This window comes from Mirounga angustirostris, unplaced genomic scaffold (genome assembly GCF_029215605.1).
Source record: "Mirounga angustirostris isolate CCGP_5_RB_7025 unplaced genomic scaffold, mMirAng1.0.hap1 SCAF_4, whole genome shotgun sequence".
In the NCBI taxonomy this organism is placed as follows: Eukaryota; Metazoa; Chordata; class Mammalia; order Carnivora; family Phocidae; genus Mirounga; species Mirounga angustirostris.
Window position 1 is genome coordinate 38,136,750 of NW_026991712.1, and position 16,519 is coordinate 38,153,268.

The window sequence follows — 16,519 nt, forward strand, 5'->3', positions numbered from 1 at the left end:
ATATATTCTACATTCTTGATCCATGCTGATCCATGCTATACCATAGTAAGCCTTGAAAACAACATGCTAAGTGAAAGAAACCAGACACAAAAGGTCACATATTGTTATGAGTCATTTTATATAAAATGCCCACAATAGGCAAATCCACACAGAAAGTAGTTTGGTGGTTGCAAGGGACTGAGGGGAGGAGGGAATGGGAAGTGGGTGCTAATGGGTGTAGAGTTTGTTTTGGGGGGTGATGAAAATATTCTGAAATCAGATAGTGGTGATAGTTGCATAACTCTGAATATTCTGAAAGCTATTAAATTGTACACTTTAAAAGGGTGAACGTGATGGTATGTGAATTATATCTCAAAGCTGTTTTTTTTTTTCAAAAGAGCAATGATGAGCAAAGAAATAAACATGGATAAATAAGGCAAGTATTGATTGTATGAAACAATCATAACAATGACTAATGTGAGGATATAAAAGCAAGGTGGAGCTAATATACCATTAAGACCATAGGAGAGGAGAGAATGTCGTTAAAACAAAATTTTTATAATGTTCAGGAGGTTGGGAATGTTGATTAACATTAGAATTTATATCAAGAATGCAAGATAAATAGAATAGTAGAGAAACTGTATCACTCATATATTGCTGTTGGGAATGTAAAATGGGACAGTTACTCTGGAAAATATTTTGGCAGTTCTTTTCAAAACTTAAAATAGACTTTCCACATGATCCAGCAGTTACACTTTTGGCCTTTATCCCAGAGCAATGAACTTACTTTCATACAGAATTTGTACACAGTGTTCATAGCAGCTTTATTCATACAGCCAAAAACTGGAAACTACTCAAAATGTCATTCAGTGGGTGAGTGGTTAAATAAATTGTGGTACATCCATACCATGGAATACTACTCAGCATTTAAAAGGAATGGACTATTGATCCAACAACTTGGATGAACGTCAAGGCTGATGCCAATTTCAAAAGTATATAAACGGCATGGTTCCATTTAAGTAGCATATGTAAATTAATATAATTCTAGAGATGGAGAACAGATTAGTGGTTGCTATAGGTTAGAGATGGGGAGGGGAAGAAGACGGGTGTATCAATAAAGGGGTAACACAAGGGAATCTTGTGATGATGGTACAGATGAGTATCTTGTTCTCACATATATACACATACACACAAGTGCTAGCTAGCATAGCTGGTAAAATTTGAACAAGAGCTTTACCAATGCTGATTTCTTGACTTTGATGTTTCATTATAGTTGTGTAAGATGTTGACTTTGAGGGGAGTTTGGGGGAAGAGCGCACAGGACCTACCTTTACATTTCTTTACAGCCTACTGTGAGTCAATAAGTATTTCAAAATAAAAAGTTTTTAAAACTTAACAATAATTACTAAAAGAAAATAAATAAGATATATAACTTCCTAGCCAAATGAGTAGGGGAAGGAGAAAAGTAAAGAATGATTAACCAATCCAACAAGATAGAGGAAAGGAGGAACTAGAAAGCAAAGAAAAAACAAAATAACTACAAATACAAAAAAAAGATGGTAGAAACAAATGAAAATGTACTTATAATCACAATAAATAAAATGGACCAAACTTCCCATTTAACAGAAAGTCTCAGGTTTTGTTTTGTTTTTTTAGTTCAGTTATTTTCAATGTATAAGAGGCCTGACTAAATATAATGACACAGAAATATTGAAAGTAAGTGATGTGGAAAGTGGCAAATATCCAAAGAAAGCAGCTATATTATAGTAATATCAGATAAAATAAACATTAAAGTGAAAACATTATTGAGATTAAAAGAGTCAATATATAATGATAAAAGGAACAATTAACTGAGAAGATAAAACAATCCTGAACTTATATATATACCAACACTATAGCACTTTACATTTTTTAAAGCAAAATTCAGTATATTTAAAAGGAAAATGGATAAATCCATGCTCATAGTTATACTTTTAATATACCTACATTGGTATTAAGGTAGCAGAGATTTGAGCAATGAATTAATGGAGATGGGTAGATGGATGGATAGATAGATAGCAAAATTTATATAGAATGTATTAACCCAACAATTAAATACTCTCTTTTCAAGCATACATGGAATACTTATAAAACTTGACCATTCACTATTAAGTCACAAAATAAATTTCAGTTTATACCATATAGTAGGTCAAAAAGCAAATGTTAATTTTACACACAGCCTGTTTTCTGCCCACAGCTCAATAAAATTAGAAATTGGTAACAAAGCAATAACCAACACCCCAATTCATTTAGAAATATTAAAAAACAGACCTTTGAATAAGGTTCAGATAAAAATAATAAAATAATTAGGAAATATTTAGAAGTAAATGCCAATGAACTAAATGCCTAAAGTAAGCATGGAGCTAAAACAGAGGGTGTACTTATAGGAATATGTATAGCTGTGCTTGTATGTATTATTAGATAGGAAGAAAGAGGAAAAGCTAATGAGTTAAGTGTCTAAATGAAGAAGATGAAAAAAATCAGTAAGCAAAGATAAAAGCAAATCTAGGAAAGAAATTGATCTATATCAACTTGAGAAAAATGTTTCTTATCTCTGGAAGGGAGAAGAGACTGTAAGAAAGTGAGCTACATTGGTAGCATTTTATTTCTTTGGGCCAAAAAAAAGGTGTAAATACTTTGTGTATTAAAAATTATTGTTTGGAACAACTTTATTGAAATGCAGTTCACAACTCAAACAGCTCACTCATTTTAAAGTGTACAATTCACTGGTTTTTAGTATATTCGCAGAGTTGTGTGACCCTCACCACAATCAATTTTAGAACATTTTCATCACCTCAAAAAGAAACCCTCCACCCTTTGGCTGTCATCCCTGAGCCCTGCATCCTTACCTGGCCTAAGCAACCACTTATTTGCTTTCTCTATTTATAGATTTGTCTACTCGGGACCTTTAATATATAAGGAATCATATAACATGTGGTCTTCTGTGACTAGATTCTTTTTTTTTTTTTTTTAAAGATTTATTTATTTATTTATTTGAGAGAGAGAGAATGAGAGAGAGCAAGCACAAGAGAGGGGGGAGGGTCAGAGGGAGAAGCAGACTCCCTGCCGAGCAGGGAGCCCGATGCGGGACTCGATCCCGGGACTCCAGGATCATGACCTGAGCCGAAGGCAGTCGCTTAACCAACTGAGCCACCCAGGCGCCCTAGATTCTTTTACATAGCATAAATTTTCCAAGACTCATCCAGGTCGTAGCATATATCTGTGCTTCATTCCTTTTTATGGGTAAATGATATTCCATTGTGTGAATACACTACATTTTATTTATGCATTAGTTGGTGGACATTTGAGTCATTTTCACTTTTGGCTGTATTATGAGTAATACTGCTATGGACATTTGTGTACAAATGTTTCTGTAGACATGCTTTCATTTCTCTTGGATATATACCTAGGAGTGGAATTGCTGAGTCAAATGGAAATTCCACACTTACATTTTTGAGGAACTGCCAGACTGTTTTCCAAAGTAGTTGCACCATTTTGTATTTCCATCAGCAGTGTATGAGGCTTCTGATTTATCTACATCCTTGCTAATACCTGTTATTATTTTTGATTACAACCATCTTAAATGGTGTGAAGTGGTATATCACTGTGTTTTCTTTTTGCATTACCTGATGACTAATGATGTTGAACATCTTTTCATGTGTTTATTAGCCATTTGTCTTCTTTGGAGAAATGTCTATTCTAATCCTTTGCCCAATTTTAATTGGGTTGTCTTTTTGTTATTGAGTTCTAAGGTATCTATATATATATTCTAGATAAAAGTCCCTTATCAGATATTTGATTTCCAAATATTTTCTCCCATTTTATGGGTTGTCTTTTCACTTTCTTCATAGTGTCCTTTGAAACACAAAAGTTTTTAATCTTGATAAGGTCCAATTATTTTTTCTTTTGTTGCTTATGCCTTTGATGTCTTATCTATAAGAATCCATGGCCAAATCCAAGATGATGAAGGTTTATTTCTGTGTTTTTTCCTGAGAATTTCATAGTTTTAGCTCTTAACTTGGGTCTTTGATTTGAGTTAATTCTTATATATGGTGTATGATCAGCAACTATACCATTTAACATCCTTTTCAGCAGTGCACATGGGTTCCAATTTCTCCACATCCTTTCCAACACTTGTTATTTTCTGTTGTTGTTGTTGTTTTTTAATTGTAGCCATTTGAATGGGTGGTAGCTCATTGTGATTTCTATTTGCATGTTCTGAGTGATTAGTGCTATTGAAAGTCTTTTCATGTGCCTATTGGCCATTTGTATATCTTCTTTGGAGAAATGTCTATACAAGTCCTTTGCCTATTTTTAATTGGGTTGTTAATTTGTTACTGAATTGTAGGAGTTCTTTATGCTGGATATCAATATTTAGGAGATACATGATTTGCAAATATTTATTCCTATTGTGTAGATTGCCTTTTCACTCCATTAATAGTGTCCTTTGTTGAACAAAAGATTTTAATCTTGATGAATTCCAGCTTATCTATTCTTTCTTTTGTTGCCTGCACTTTTGGTGTCATATCTGAGCAATCATTGCCGATTTCTAAACACTCAGCCTGGTGGTGTTTAAACTACTCAGTGAATGATTTAAAGAACTGAAGTTATTTCTATTCTATAATTTACTGTTATAATTATGGAAGATTTCATAATCATCCATTCAATCCCGAACTTCTCCTGAATCTTTATTTTCCTGATTACTGCCAAATGCATTCAATTATAAATTGAAAGCATGGAAATAGCACAATTTATTATGATACAGTTTTTCCCCATGAGGAATAGTGATCAGAATTATTGCCAAGTGACTTTATTAGGAAAAGAAAATTCTTAACTGATTAAAGGCTATGGATATTGTATATCAACTATTAAATGGGTTTTCAACTTTTCTCCTTCATTTTTTAAAAACACTGAATTTCACTTCAGCACATATAATAAAGTTCTAAAACTTCCAAGACATTTTGCATGCTGGAAGGGTTCCTTGTGATTATAATATTCATTTGAAATTCAAATAACTCCTTGGAATTTGAAGCTAGCTAGAAGTCATGTACTGTAAAAAAAAAAAAAAAAAAAAAAAAAAAAGGAGGGCAAAGATCCCTGATACTGTTGCTAATTTATACTGCTACAAGATGTGACACCTTTGAACCTAGATAGGAGCAGCAAATGTATCTTTTGAAGTCATCAAATAATACATGCACTCTCTATAGTAAATTTCTTGGGCAATGTGTAAGAACTTATTTTTAAATCTCTTTTTAGTTCTTGTTTTAAATCATTATATACTTTTTCCAGCCAGTGTTTTTCAAGAGCCCTGAATTTTGTAAAGTAGATGGTGTAGACGATCCAATAGAAGCCTAAGACATGGTCCTTTTCCCTCAATTTGCCATCCATCCATAGAACGTAATGATGCACATGACAACGTAAAAGAAGAAATAAAAGCACTTACCATTTAGAGTCTGAGAAAGTAAGGATGGGCTGCGGTGATGTGAACGGGTCTCAGAGAGGCAGACCTCAGCAGGCCAGGAGGGTGAAGTAGACCAGAATGGGCTGAGGAAGGACACTGTTCTCTCTAGACAAGAGGGGAGACAAAGTGTGACAGACTGGAGAACATCGAGCGCCAGGTACCTGAGGTAGAGGGTACATTAAATATGCTGTGGCTGATTGGATGGTCAGGATGAGGACAGATTATGGGGAGGTGGTATGGTAGTTTTATATTCGATGTAGCTGACTGTAGAGAAACACTGTGGGTTCTTGATCAGAGAAGTGGTGGGAAAATGTAGTCTGTCTCCCATGGAGATCATAGAACTTTAGAAATAAAGGGATTTTGAAAACATCTTATTCAACGTCTTTGTTTCCTGAGGCCAGGGAACTGAAATAACTTCCTCAGAGTCACCCATTAGAAAATAGCAGATCTGAATCTCAGATACATCCTTTCATTCCAAGGCCAGCACTCTTTCCTTCATACCACAGTCCTCCAGAATATAGAAAGAGAAAGGAGCGAGGGAGACAAGATGGGCAACAATTATACAGTCCATCCTTGAGGCAATGAACACTATGATCAGAGGCGTTGCTGAGGAAAGTCAACAGAAAGGACAAATAAGAAGCACCTTAGTGAGAAAAAGTCAGAATCTGGTAACTATTTTCTTTATTTGAGTCAATGAGGCAAATATCTGGAGAATTCAGTAAAGGATTGCGCTAGTTCTAAAAAATAATATTTGACTAAAGTGAAAAAGACAGATCCTAGTAAAACCACTATTCATAATCCAAACGACCCTAGCAAATGGGTGCTAAGTAAATACTTGCTGAATGAAAAAAACGAATGAATGTATCAACTTAAATTTTGTTGGTTTTTGTTTTGTTTTGGGTTTTTTGGGCGTTTTTTTTTTTGGATATTTAGGAAGTATCTTACAAGTGCTATTTTAAAAAGAAAACATTTTCTTTTACAGATTCACCTTTTGGGAGTTTTGCTAGCCATTTTAGGAAATTTGGTAATGAGTATTTCCCTAAATATTCAGGTAAGAAGTAGCTTATTTTTCTAACTCTATAGTTTGATCCAGGAACACATGATGACTTCAAGGTGCCTCAGGCACCTCTTGGGGATCCTTCTTCCACAAAAATATATAAACAATTATATTTTATGACCTCATTGATATAAAGACAAATAGAGTCTAGGCTGGATTGCATTCACTTCTTCTTCTTCTGATTTTAAAAGAAATTAAATGTTTTTGTGGGCCTCTTAATAATATTACATGGCTGAGGCAAGATGCCTTGGTGGCTTGTGAATATGTACCACAAATTTGTACCAAAGATGTTCATAATCTTGGCATAAACAAGATTTATTTTTAATGTTCTGCATTTTCTTCTAGCACTTTTATTTTTTTAAAAGTTTTTAAATGTAATCTAGAATGGTACATACTTCTTAGTAGAAAGTAGGTTCAGGCATCATCAAATCAATAAGGAAATAGGGCTTTATTTAACGGCCAATTTTCCAGGAATGTAGATGTTTCAAATACAAAGAAACACTCTTACCATGTATAAACAAGCTTCTACTACCGGACCCCATACCAGCAAAGCATCTGCCCTGCTATGTTTATTGTGGTAGCTGCTTTGACTCATACATTTAAATCCCTTTCCAAACAGGTTTTCTTGAGTAACTTATTATTTTTATTTCATCAATGTTTATTTTGGCATCTGGACTTTTTTGACATTCTAAAGGAAGTGTTGTGGTGTGGTGAACTAAAAAGACACTTAATTCTTTAGCACACTGCTCATCTTTGGAGAGCAATTACTAATACTAATTTCACAGTTATGAGAATTAAGTAAAATTCCTACGTAAGGAAGGCCCTTTCCACCACAAAATTCTCTGTCAGTGGCAGTCGCTTCTGCAGTTAATATGTTTGGAACAAGCAGAAAACCATAATAATTGCTCTGTAATAATCGGCAAATAAACTTAAAAGCCATGATGCAAATGCATAGGACCAAAAAATGTTCAAAGCAAGTTTTAATTGGGTAGAAATATTATTTGCATTCTGATTTACTTCCAGAAATATTCTCATGTCCAGCTGGCGCACCAGGAACACCCAAGGCCCTACTTCAAGAGCATGTTGTGGTGGGCTGGGGCCGCTCTCATGGCCGTGGGGGAAATGGGCAACTTTGCAGCCTACGGATTTGCTCCCATTACTCTCATCGCACCATTAGGCTGTGTGTCTGTTACAGGTGAGCCATTTCTCTGTGTTTTGACAAATAGAAATTTTTAGAAATCAGAATAGCTGGCAAAAATCATGTAACTTGAACAACATATGAATAAAAGAAGAAAGTCTACTTCCTGTTTTCTTAGCACTTTAACTTGGAACAATTACACTGATTTCACTGATCCGCCATCATGCTGCCACGTTACTCACGAAGAAACCTGCACTTTGTAACTGTAATATTTATGTTTAAAAGCCTGATTTCCAGTGTCTGCATCTTAATAAATTAACAGGAACAGCAAACGTTATACCATGCTTTTTAAATTATTAATGAATTATCTAAAAGCATTCATAATACATCATACTTTATTCATATGTTAAACTGACATTACATGTACTTCGAGTGTTTGATGCCTGATCTTGACTCCATAGTTCAGTATCTCTTTTACATTAAGAATTAAATATGGGCACCTGGGTGGCTCAGTCGGTTAAGCTCTGCCTTTAGCTCAGGTCATGATCCCAGCATCCTGGGATTGGGTCCCGCATCAGGCTCCTTGCTCCTGGGGGGGAGAGGGGGGGTCCTGCTTCTCCCTCTCCCTTGGCCCCTCTTGCCTGCTTGTGCTCTCTCTCTCTCAAATAAATTAAATAAATAAATAAATAAATAATTATTTTAAAAAAAATAATTAAATATTGGGGTGCCTGGGTGGCTCAGTTGGTTAAGTGTCTGACTCTTGATTTAGGCTCAGGTCATGATCTCAAAGTTGTGGGATAGAGTCCTATGGGCTCCGTGCTGGGCCTGGAGCCTGCTTAAGATTCTCTCTCTGTCTCTCCCCCTCCCCCTTTGCCCCTCCCCCGGCTCACATGCTCGTGCTTGTGCACACCCTTTCGCACTCTCTCTAAAATAAATCTTTTATTTATTTTTTATTTTTTTATTTTTTTAAAGATTTTATTTATTTATTTGAGAGAGAGAGCAGGAGCAGAGGGAGAGGGAGAAGCAGGCTTGCCGCGGAGCAGAGAGCCTGATGTGGGACTCGATCCCAGGACCCTGGAATCATGACCTGAGCCGAAGGCAGGCGCTTAACGACTGAGCCACCCAGGTGCCCCTAAAATAAATCTTTTAAAAAAAGAATTAAATATTGGTATTCTACATTACTATAAGAATGTGTAATTTTATAGTAATGTCAGAATTAACCTACTTTCAAAATTTATGATTTACTAAATATATCTAGAAAAGAGAACATGAGATGTTACTAAAGACTAAAAAAAAAAGAGCAAAAATCATTGCTAAAAAGATGAATAAATTTTCTAAGCCTTGTTAAAATCAATAAAAGCTTTTTAGTTTTACTCTTTATTTGCTGCTATGGAAACAGCATGTTTTTAAATGTCTGTGAGTTTGAAACCACTGAAGTAGAAATGAGTTGATGGTCATTGTCTGGTAACAACTAGATCAAGCGTAAGATGCACTCACCTGTCCCAATTTTCATATTTCTCCAAAAAAAGTATGATATTCTTAAAGAAAGCATAGCTTTAAACTGAAATAATATATATTCAAAAAGAATTTAATTTATTTTGATAGTAGTTTCCCCCTCTTAACCACTCAAAATATTTTATTTAAAATGCTTTCATGGTATACTATAGTAGAATATTTAGCAAAGAACTCCTTTTCAGCTTTCTAAAAATTGCTCAGTTAAAAATGCCATCTTGTTACTACTCTGAGTAGGCACACAATTTATGTAATCATTTGCCATTTTTAACATTCTAATAAAATGAGCAATTTTAGCATATCTTCTCTTTGCTACACATACCATGTACATGGACATTATGGATTTCTTCTGTCTTCTCAAAATCTGAGGAATAATAGATAAAAGATCTAGTTATATTGTAACCTTGGGACCTCTACAGGCCCCAGTTGTTCTGAAAATGTTGTATTATTCTTCATAATGACTGTATATTTAGAGCTGGTTTTCGTTTTTATTTCTTGTTTTGCTTTATGCTTAGCTTCCATGAAATAGACAAAAAAGTGTCCAGGAATATAAACAGACACCTGGGGGAGGGTTGAGTATACCACATTGTAATGAAATTCTCCATTTATCTCAAGTCTCCCAGGTACTGGGAATCCTTTTCTCTGGGAACAAGAAAAAGAGAGCTACTCCAGCTAGCTCAAAGAAAGGGCAGTGTGGCTCGATTTCTTATAATGATCAGGATTTCACAGAAATGAAATACAACCAGGCCCTGTGGGACCTAAAGTGAGAATTTGGAAGTTGCCAGAGATTAAAGGTCCCTTGATACCCCTTGCAGACCTTCAGGGAAGCTGCCTGTGAAGCTGCTCATCTTGGCTTGACTTGTGCAAAACTCCCATTAATAATAGGAAGCTTAAGTTTTCTCACTCACCTTAGACAGTGTCTTGTCCTCCCCAAGTTCCCATGGGGCCAGTCTACCTACCTTCAAACTCTGAGCCCACTGGTTTGACAGATGCAACTTTCTTAATGCTACAGATCATTTTTCCTTGTGTGCTCTTAGCCCCAATTAACATTTCAGTGTTAAAACCTTTTTAGCAACCCCCCTCTCTGCCCATAAAATGATTCAAAGAAGTAAAAAAAAAAAAAAAAAAAACAAAACCAAAAAACAAAACTTAAAGCCTCAAATACAAACCATTTCCTACTTTACAATCTTTTCAAACAGTAATATATGCTCATGAGTAATATTCCCACAGCATTCCTGAGCTGAATTTAGGTTATTGTGAAGTGTTTTGGGTGGGTTATGGACCATTGGTGATTGAGAATATTCCTCCGAACAAACCCCTACCACCATGAGATTCCTTACAAAGATTCTAGAAACTCTAAAGGGCCTGGAGCAAAAAAGGAAAGTATTTTTAAAATAGCTATATCATATGGCTCTGTCTACAGATGAGGCAGAAGAGTGTCCACATTTTTCTGTGCTGGAATTTTTCCTCTAATTATTTCTTGGGAGATTCATGAAAGAAATCAGACTTCCTTCTGAGTTTAAAAAAACAAACAAACAAAAAGATATTGTATGTTGCATGGAATGGGAGTTTGCCTATTCTTTTCTGGCCTTTCTTCTATCTCTTGTTGTTTTTAAAATTAAAAAAGGGCGGGGGGGGTGGCGCCTGGGTGGCTCAGTTGGTTAAGCGTCTGCCTTCGGCTCAGGTCATGATCCCAGAGTCCTGGGTTCGAGCCCTGCATCCGGCTCCCTGCTCGGCGGGAAGCCTGCTTCTCCCTCTCCCACTCGCCCTGCTTGTGTTCCCGCTCTTGCTGTCTCTCTGTCAAATAAATAAATAAAAAATCTTTAAAAAAATAAATAAAATTAAAAAAAAAAAAGAAGGAAAGAACATTAAAATCCAGAACAGCTTAAAAAAAGTTGGAGCTCCAACGTAGGGTAGGTACTTTCTTCCATCTTCCTTCCTCTGCTTAGGTGATCTGATTCGCACCAACACTGTGCTCCTCTCTCCCTTCCAGAAGTAAGAAGAGATCCCGGGTAGGTAATCCTGTGTTCTGGTCTCACTGCACACAACATGCCAGGCCTGCTAATACGTCAGACTTGCTGTCTTGTCCTGCATCATCAAAAGTCCTTTTCCCTTTGTAACTTCGGTGGAACAGATTGTTCTTAGGACTAGCATATAAGAAACCCTGTGGTAGGCATTATGGCTATTTCAGTTTGTGCTCTTCTCACGTTCCTGCCTCCAGCCCCCTTCCTGCCTAGCCTTCCGTCCCCCTTCTGTGTGCGCTGCCGTGTCTCGCTGCCATGCTCACCTTGAAGCAGCCAGCCCTCAACACCAGTTTTACTGGTGGCACCAGAGGGGTCCCGAGAAACAGAGAGTTCCGCAGTCAGACCGATTTCTGTGATATTGCACGGTAACTGTTAGGCCAGTTTCATGAGTGCAGGGCTTGGCGGAGCGCACCCCAGGACAGGCCCACGCACACTGTGAGTCCTTCAGAGACGGATGCAGTAGGCCAGGTTCCCAGAACCTGCTGACCACAAAATAGTTTTATATGAAGCATCCTCAAATGACAGCAGTTCTGCAGAAAACCTTTAGGGAATTCTTTTTTTTTTTTTTTTTTTTTTTTATTTGAGACAGAGAGAATGAGAGAGAGAGAGCACATGAGAGGGGGAAGGGTCAGAGGCAGAAGCAGGCTCCCTGCCGAGCAGGGAGCCCGATGCGGGACTCGATCCCGGGACTCCAGGATCATGACCTGAGCCGAAGGCAGTCGCCTAACCAACTGAACCACCCAGGCGCCCCAGAGGAAGAGTTTCTTTTTTCTTTTTTTTTAAAGATTTTATTTATTTATTTGAGAGAGAGAGAGCACATGAGAGGGGGGAGGGTCAGAGGCAGAAGCAGGCTCCCTGCCGAGCAGGGAGCCCGATGTGGGACTCGATCCCGGGACTCCAGGATCATGACCTGAGCCGAAGGCAGTCGCTTAACCAACTGAGCCACCCAGGCGCCCCCTTTAGGGAATTCTTAAGGCCATGCTCACATGAATCATTATCCGATCTCCACTGCCTGGCTCCGGCGAGTTATCGAGCCTGCCTGAGTCTCAAGGACTGGATAATGGGGAATGATCCTAGCAGATATGGATGCCCAGGCCTGGGTCCAGCTTTTTGAGAATGTCAGAGCCCTAGTATCCTTGTGTCACCTTGCACTTTTACCCTATTTTTCTCACTGAGCAATAGCTCCAAAAGCTCATTCTGACTAATATGCTCGTTACACTGGCAGTGTGGCTAATTCTGGATGTTGACTTGTGTTTGTATTTCTGTTAAGTAAGAAAGCTTAATGGATGTTTTTCTTTTTTTTTTAAGATTTTATTTATTTATTTATTTAAGAGAGGGGGAGAGAGCAAGTGAGTGGGGGGAGGAGCAGAGGGAGAGGGGCAAGCCGACTGCACGCACTGAGCGTGGAGCCCAACACAGGGCTTGATCTCACAACCCTGAGATCATGACCTGAGCCGAAATCCAGAGTCGGACGCTTGCTTACCCTACTGAGCCACCCAGGTGCCCCTTAATGGATGTTTTCAATCTGGTCTACAGCCTAGGCTGGATATTTGTCCCAATAAGACAGGGCAGTTGAATGGTCAGGAACATGTGCTCTGGGGCCACACAGCTAGGTCTAGGGTTCAAATCTCAGTTCTGCCACTGGAAAGCTCTGACCTCACACAAGTAGTTTAAACAGGTTTATGCCTCAGATCCCTAATCTGCAAAATGGAGATAAAAAGAGTTCTTACCTCAGAAGTTGTCCTGGGGAGAAAACAGAGTCAACACAAACACCTAAGAACAGTGTTGGATACAGAAACAGAACAGTATTCATTATAAGGGCATCTGTTCCCTGGCCCCAAAAGATGACTGATGATGAAATTCTCTAAAATGGAGGAGCCAGTTTAAGAAAAGCTTTTTATTGTTCTTATCCATGTCATGGTTAATTTTCAGGGAGCAGAAAAGTAGGATCCTCGCAGCTCATGTGTTCAGCCATCGAGTAGCAATTACCCTTTGACGCCTCTACATCCTCCCTACTGAAACATGTTGGAAAATACCAGAATCTCCAAATAACCTGCCAAAACAAAACACATTAAACACACACACAACACACACGCACAGAAATTTGTCAGAGGAAAAGCACGGCAGCCTAAGACGTGTGTGTAACTTTTTGCCTTCTTGCTCTGGCCTCGTAGCTCCTTTGTGCACTTGCGAATTAACTGCAGAGAAGCTGAAGGACTGATTTCTTTCAGGCCTAACTGCCATTTGAGAATGTGTATTCAGAGAAACTATTATACTAGAAATCTAGTAAAAAGAAATAATTTGGATATTCTGTGCAGTTTGCAATAAAATTTTAAACTGCTAATCCTTCCCTTCTCAGAAGGCCTTTCTTTGCTTCTAGACTAAATTAAACAGGCTTATTCTCTGTTTCCTTAGCACCCCACGTGGACCCTCTTCTTGTCTATCTGGTGCCTTTTTGTGAATAGAAAAAGGTAACCTTTCTCATGATACTTTATTTCTGTTGGTCTGCAAATCATCATAATACAGCGGTTTCATTAGTGCAGGACACTTTGGTACCACCCGGCATAAAATTGTCCTGAGAAATAGACAGATTGACATGATAGGCAATGTGGGTGGTATCTTTGTGCACTGTGTCACCTGCTCAAACACACACAGCAGTCCTGGTCCTACCTTTCCCCTCCATTCGACTTTCATCATTTTCACGATGACCTGCTTCATGTCTTTCCTCACCATTTATTTAACTGAGACCCAAGAGACGTGACTGTGTATGTCTAGTTGCTTTCCATCCTCTTTCTCTGGGAAAGCAGAGTGCAGGGAAATCATACAATACAGCGTTGTAGGCCTGGTTTGAATTTGAATTTTGATAAAATGAGGATAGGATGTTCTGTTCTAGGGTCTTCGAAGACAAAAACACTTGCTTAAAAGCATAATAGTATAGCATAATAATAGCATATATATATATATAGCATAATAAAAGCATTTCATTGCAAGGAACTCATGGAGATTCACTTCTGTACATAAAAGTTTATAAGCTTGTCCTTCAGGGGTTAAGTTAGATTATTTGTGCATCTACAAAGTGCAGCCTTACATTTAACATCTTCCTTTTTCTGCTCATCCTCGTGCCATATCTGTGCTATGCCTAAGCATTGAGAGATGGTTAAAAAGCACGCAGCCATCAACAATCAAAAGAATTGAAGTCACATGGAATTAAGGAGATTCATGGGAGATCTTAGTCAGTATAAAATTAATTTTTCTAGGGGTGACAAGGGAGATTGTTGCAGGGACAGGGAGGGTGGGAGAAACAACATAATGAAAGCACCAATGATATTTTTCAGTTCTATACCCCTGAGTGTATTGATTTAAAGTAATTAGAAGAGAGTTCTCAGAGTATATCACCCTTTTCCAAGTTAAAGTCAGGCAGTACTTTAGAAATAAAGCTAAGGAACAAGTATTGAGTGAGCATCCACTATGTCAGGTAATGTATGAGACACATAAACTTGCTATTTTACTTCATTATTGCCCAGATGAATAGAAGTGGGTAATGAATAGATTAAACTTGAGGTGAATTACATGAGATCAAACACTTGGAATTTTACATGGAATGATAGAATCAATAGCAGGAAGATCTCCTTGGTCCTGGAATAATTTCCTAAGAGCAGTAGTCACCGTGTGACTGGGCTAATTCAGATGACAGTTGGAGAGCCAACTGCACTGAGAAAATGAGGAGAGAATGGGACATATGACCGATAAGTCTTTTCCATCTCTGATTTTTCCCTAACATGCTGGCTTCGGCTCAAATGGAAATTCATGATGTGGAATATATGTTGTCTTGTGTATTTCTCTTGTGCTGTGATGGAGCTGTGAGCTAAAGTGTGTCTGTAATCCATTAGGCGATGGTCATGGCGTAGCCAGAAAGCCCTAGTGAGGCCTTTTGGAACTCTGAAGAAGTCATCTCAAGCAGAAACTTTGGTCTCCAAGATTTTTATTAGAAACAAATGAAAGGAAACATAAACAGACCAATAAGCAAATGACCTGTAGCCTTCCACAGACCTAGATGCTGCGAATTCTCCCAGTCCTTTGGAGCCCCGAGCTCAGTGCCAGGCTGGATGAGATCACTGGAGCTCCAGACCACATGCGCTGCCTGTGGGCGCTTCACATAGGCATTTATTTTAATGTTGGAAATATGCAGAAAATCTCCCCCTTTTTGGTGGCTTGTTGGGTTGTCTGCTTTAGCAGATTTGTCCCCAAACCAGCCTAAATAAAATGTGCAAGATAAAACTCTGAAGTTCTCATTTTATGTCTGCTCATGCACTCACCTGAAAGCATTCCTAAAACCTAAAAAGCTCTATTTGAAAGGTCTTTTCCATTCATCCTGATTTTTTGAAGATGCCACGAAGTTTTTCTAGAGAAATTGCCCCTGATGAAGTAATGTGCTATTATATAAATTTATAATACAGAGTTTATCTTCTCAATGATAAGAGTTTTTACTTTTTTGGAGTCTTTTCAAGTTTAATCACTAATGTGTGTCAAGAAAAATATAGAAAAGAAAGACTGATTATTCTCAATCCAGGTGAATTTCCTTATTTGAAATTATACAAATTACTATGAACAGTTTCTGCAGTATCTTCAATAAATGACAATAGCAATTTTTTTATTAACATGAATTACTTGACACTTTTATTCCTGCCAATATGATAGGACAACATTTTTTCTCTACAAAGAAACATTTTTCAAACTGTCACATCCTCAGATTTTCAAATCCTAACTCCATGGAGTACATTGTAATTGACATACATTCCCCCTAAAATTCTACAACTAAGAGGGAATGATAATTTTGGGGTAGTCAGTACTTCCATACAATTACAGTTGATTAAGCCTGGGAGCACGCTCAACATGCCCACATGTTTGAAGCTTGATTGTGAGTGACGGGAAAGTGCTTTCGTGGTTTGCTTTTTAGCAGTGCAATAAAGTTGCCATTATAAGTGGTCAGAAACCACAAGCCAGATATTTACATGTGAGGATCTATTTGTAGCATTATTATATAAATATGTTCTTTTCATGTCATGGGCTATTTTTTATAAAACGGTTTCCTTTACTACTTTGTCTTCTACTTTCCTATAGTATAAAAATATACCCTGGTTTCTCTTCAGATCATAGAGGTTAAACAATAAATTGGATGACACTAAATGAAAATTGATGAAATTTTCACTGCAGGCTAGATGAGATTCCAAAAACTGGTGTCCTGTAGGTCAGATCTGACCTTTGCTGTGTTTTGTTTGGCTTAATGCTTTGAAAGAATATAAACTAAT

General features: G+C 37.6%; 1 protein-coding gene and 1 long non-coding RNA gene across 4 annotated transcripts in view; both read left to right on the forward strand.

The window, feature by feature from the left end:
* Window positions 1-16,519, forward strand: part of NIPAL2 (NIPA like domain containing 2) — a 74,076-nt gene that overhangs the window by 14,058 nt on the left and 43,499 nt on the right. For 2 of the 3 annotated variants that reach the window (XM_045896169.3, XM_045896170.3), the window contains 2 exons: window positions 6,462-6,530; window positions 7,560-7,731. In XM_045896169.3, coding sequence (XP_045752125.1) covers window positions 6,462-6,530; window positions 7,560-7,731 — 241 coding nt within the window. Of the gene's footprint in view, window positions 1-3,864; window positions 5,637-6,461; window positions 6,531-7,559; window positions 7,732-16,519 lie in introns of those variants that run through there. The other variant, XM_045896171.3, reaches the window with a different exon arrangement.
* On the forward strand, window positions 8,278-15,488 carry LOC135364085 (uncharacterized). Its single transcript, XR_010410579.1, has 2 exons — window positions 8,278-11,198; window positions 15,101-15,488. It is a non-coding gene; the product is annotated as an uncharacterized LOC135364085 (long non-coding RNA).